The 3,047-nt window shown below is 36.3% G+C and overlaps 1 protein-coding gene across 1 annotated transcript in view; it reads left to right on the top strand.

The window, feature by feature from the left end:
• Positions 1-1,779, top strand: part of LOC116111443 — a 2,640-nt gene extending 861 nt beyond the window's left edge. Inside the window, exons 2-3 of the mRNA XM_031397619.1 lie at positions 564-1,388; positions 1,477-1,779. Coding sequence (XP_031253479.1) covers positions 564-1,388; positions 1,477-1,779 — 1,128 coding nt within the window. The remainder of the gene's footprint in view (positions 1-563; positions 1,389-1,476) is intronic.
• Positions 1,780-3,047: the final 1,268 nt, after the last annotated feature.

Here is a 3,047-nt window from a genome sequence, read left to right as displayed (position 1 = left end):
TATTTTCTACTTGCTAGAATGCCAGCTTGGATTTTTGTACTCCAAAAAAAACATAAAATAAAATCTGTCTTTGTGTTCTTTGTTTTTGCACATCAGAACACTTGAGTTAATTTTCAATATAGAGATTCTACTTAATTATGCAAAATGGATGGAGGAGAACACCATTTACTTTTGTTGCTTTCAAGGGTTAGGCCTTTGGCCTTTGCAATGCCCCAGCCACTTTCCAAAGGTGTATGGTTAGCATATTTTCAGATTATATTGAGCATATCATAGATGTCTTTATGGATGATTTCACAGTTTATGGAGACTCATTTGATAATTGTTTGCATAACCTTACACTTGTTCTTCAAAGATGCATAGAAACTAACCTTGTGTTAAATTCTGAAAAAATGTCATTTTTATGGTTGACCAAGGTATAGTTTTTGGGTCATGTTGTTTCATCTAGGGGAATTGAGGTAGATAAAGCCAAATTTGATATTATTCAATCTTTACCTTATCCCACTAGTGTGCGAGAAGTTAGTTTTTTTCTTGGACATGCCAGTTTTTACCAATGATTCATCAAGGACTTCTCCAAAATAGCATTACCCCTATGTAAGTTGCTGCAAAAGGATGTGGCTTTTGAGCTCGATGAGGCATGTAAAGAGGCGTTTGATAAGCTGAAGGAACTGTTGACTTCTACCCCAATTATCCAGCCTCCTGACTGGAACGTTCCTTTCGAGATAATGTGCGACGCAAGTGATTATACAGTAGGTGCTGTTTTGGGACAAAGGATTGGAAAAGCATCTCATGCCATCTATTATGCTTCAAGGACTTTGAATGATGCCCAAAGAAATTATTCCACTATTGAGAAAGAACTTTTAGCTGTTGTTTTTTCTTTAGAAAAGTTTCGATCTCATTTGCTTGGTACTAAAATTATTGTTCACTCTGATCATGCAGCTCTACATTATTTGATGACGAAGAAAGAGGCAAAACCAAGATTAATAAGATGGATACTTCTCTTGAGTGAATTTGATTTGGAGATCAAAGGCAAAAGAGGGACAGAAAATCGTGTCATGGATCATTTGAGTCGTTTAGTTCATATGGAGGATGAACTTCATTTGCAAGAAAAGCTCCCTGATGAGCAATTGTTCTCCATGAGTGTGACATTACCTTGGTATACAAATCTTGTAAATTATTTGGTTACTAACATCTTACCTCCTGGTTTGTCTAAGGCTCAAAGAGATAAGATCAAGAGTGATGTCAAATACTATGTGTGGGATGACCCCTACTTATGGAAGCATTGTGTAGATCAAGTGATAAGAAGGTGCGCTCATGAAAATGAAATTATTTCCATTCTCACCTTTTGTTATTCTTATGCATGTGGAGGTCACTTTGGAGCTAGGAGGACGGCAAGAAAAGTGCTAGAATGTGGTTTGTATTGGCCATCTATATTTCAAGATTCATATTTCTTTTTGTAAGTCATGCGATAATTGTCAGAAGACAGGTAATATATCCCAAAGGAATGAGATGCCACAAACCCCCATACTATTTGGCGAAATTTTTGATGTTTGGGGCATCGATTTCATGGGACCATTCCTTGTATATTTTGGTTATGTTTATATTTTGCTTGCTATTGATTATGTCTCGAAATGGGTAGAAGCTAAAGCTACCAGACCTGATGATTCTAAAGTTGTTGCAGATTTTATCAAGTCTAACATATTCTCCAGGTTTGGAATTCCAAGAGCTCTAATAAGTGATCGAGGCACTCACTTTTGGAATTGCAACGTAAGGCTTTGCTAGAAGTATCATGTGACCCACAGGTGTCAACTGCCTATCATCCACAAACTAGTGGACAAGCGGAAGTGTCAAATCGAGAGATCAACCATCATTGAAAAGACGTCATCCAATAGAAAAATTGGAGTTTGCATTTGGATGATACCTTGTGGCGTATAGGACTACAATAAGATGCCCATTGGTATGTCACCTTTTCGGTTGGTGTTTGGGAAGCATGTGATAGAATGCAAAATGTCATATTTCCCCCCTTAATGCCTAGTCTTTTATACCTATTTGTGCCTAAATTACATTTTTATTCTTTTTGATTAGGAGCAATGAGGCGTTAATTGCAAAACGAAACTAATTAGTGAATTCGGACAGTTTACTTTTCGTATTTTGGGCATAACTCTCTCATCCGAGCTCAGATTGAGATGATTCAAAATCTGTAAACCTAAGAATATATCTATTTAGTTTTGAGTTTGGAGAGATATCTGCATCAAGTTGTAATGGGCTTGAAGTTGACACCTCTGACTTGCCGATTTCTGGAACATCTGCCTTGTAATGCAAGTCCAAGAGGCAGTTTATTATTGGAAGTTTGAAGACATGTGCACACGGTTACAGCTGGCACCCACTTTCATTTTATTTTTAAGGACTTTATTTATTTTCAATTAATTAGAATCGATTTAGGATAATATTTTAGGAGATTGAGTGGAATTCAAAACTTGAATGATTTTTGGGAGGAGATCAGATTAGTGTGGGACACACGCCTCCCTCTTCTTCTCTGAAATTTTCCTCTGTAATTTGGTATGGCCATGAGAGGCTGATTTTATAACTGGTCGAAAGAAACGAAGGCCTCGGAATCATAAACTTGAGATCTAATTATTTTTTTTGTGTTTTTGTGTTTGAGTATTGGATGTTTTTTCTATGCCTATTTTATGATTGTTTCATTTAATTACTAGGAGGCCCTAGTTTATTATTGTGAATCTACTGCTAGATTAGATATCAAATCCGTATTGTTTGATCCCTCAACTTGGAAGCAATTAGGTTTGAATTTGCTGCGTCAAGACATTAATCTTAAGAAGAACATTCAACTAAATTAAATACAACCGCTTGTGTTTGTGTTGTTAGCTTCATCGATTCTCTAACCTTAAGGCTGCACTAGATTAAATCTTGGTGCTTGTCTAGGGTGTTTGTAGTGGTAAGATTAATTAGATCGTTGTTTCCTTTAATTACATTAAGGAGAGATAGGAAATAATTCCAACGTGATATTCAGTTGAATTGATTATCTTCGCGAT

This window comes from Pistacia vera, unplaced genomic scaffold, assembly GCF_008641045.1.
Source record: "Pistacia vera cultivar Batoury unplaced genomic scaffold, PisVer_v2 Contig638, whole genome shotgun sequence".
NCBI lineage: Eukaryota > Viridiplantae > Streptophyta > Magnoliopsida > Sapindales > Anacardiaceae > Pistacia > Pistacia vera.
Note: the sequence above shows the minus strand (reverse complement) of the source record. Positions and strands in the feature narration are given on the sequence as shown.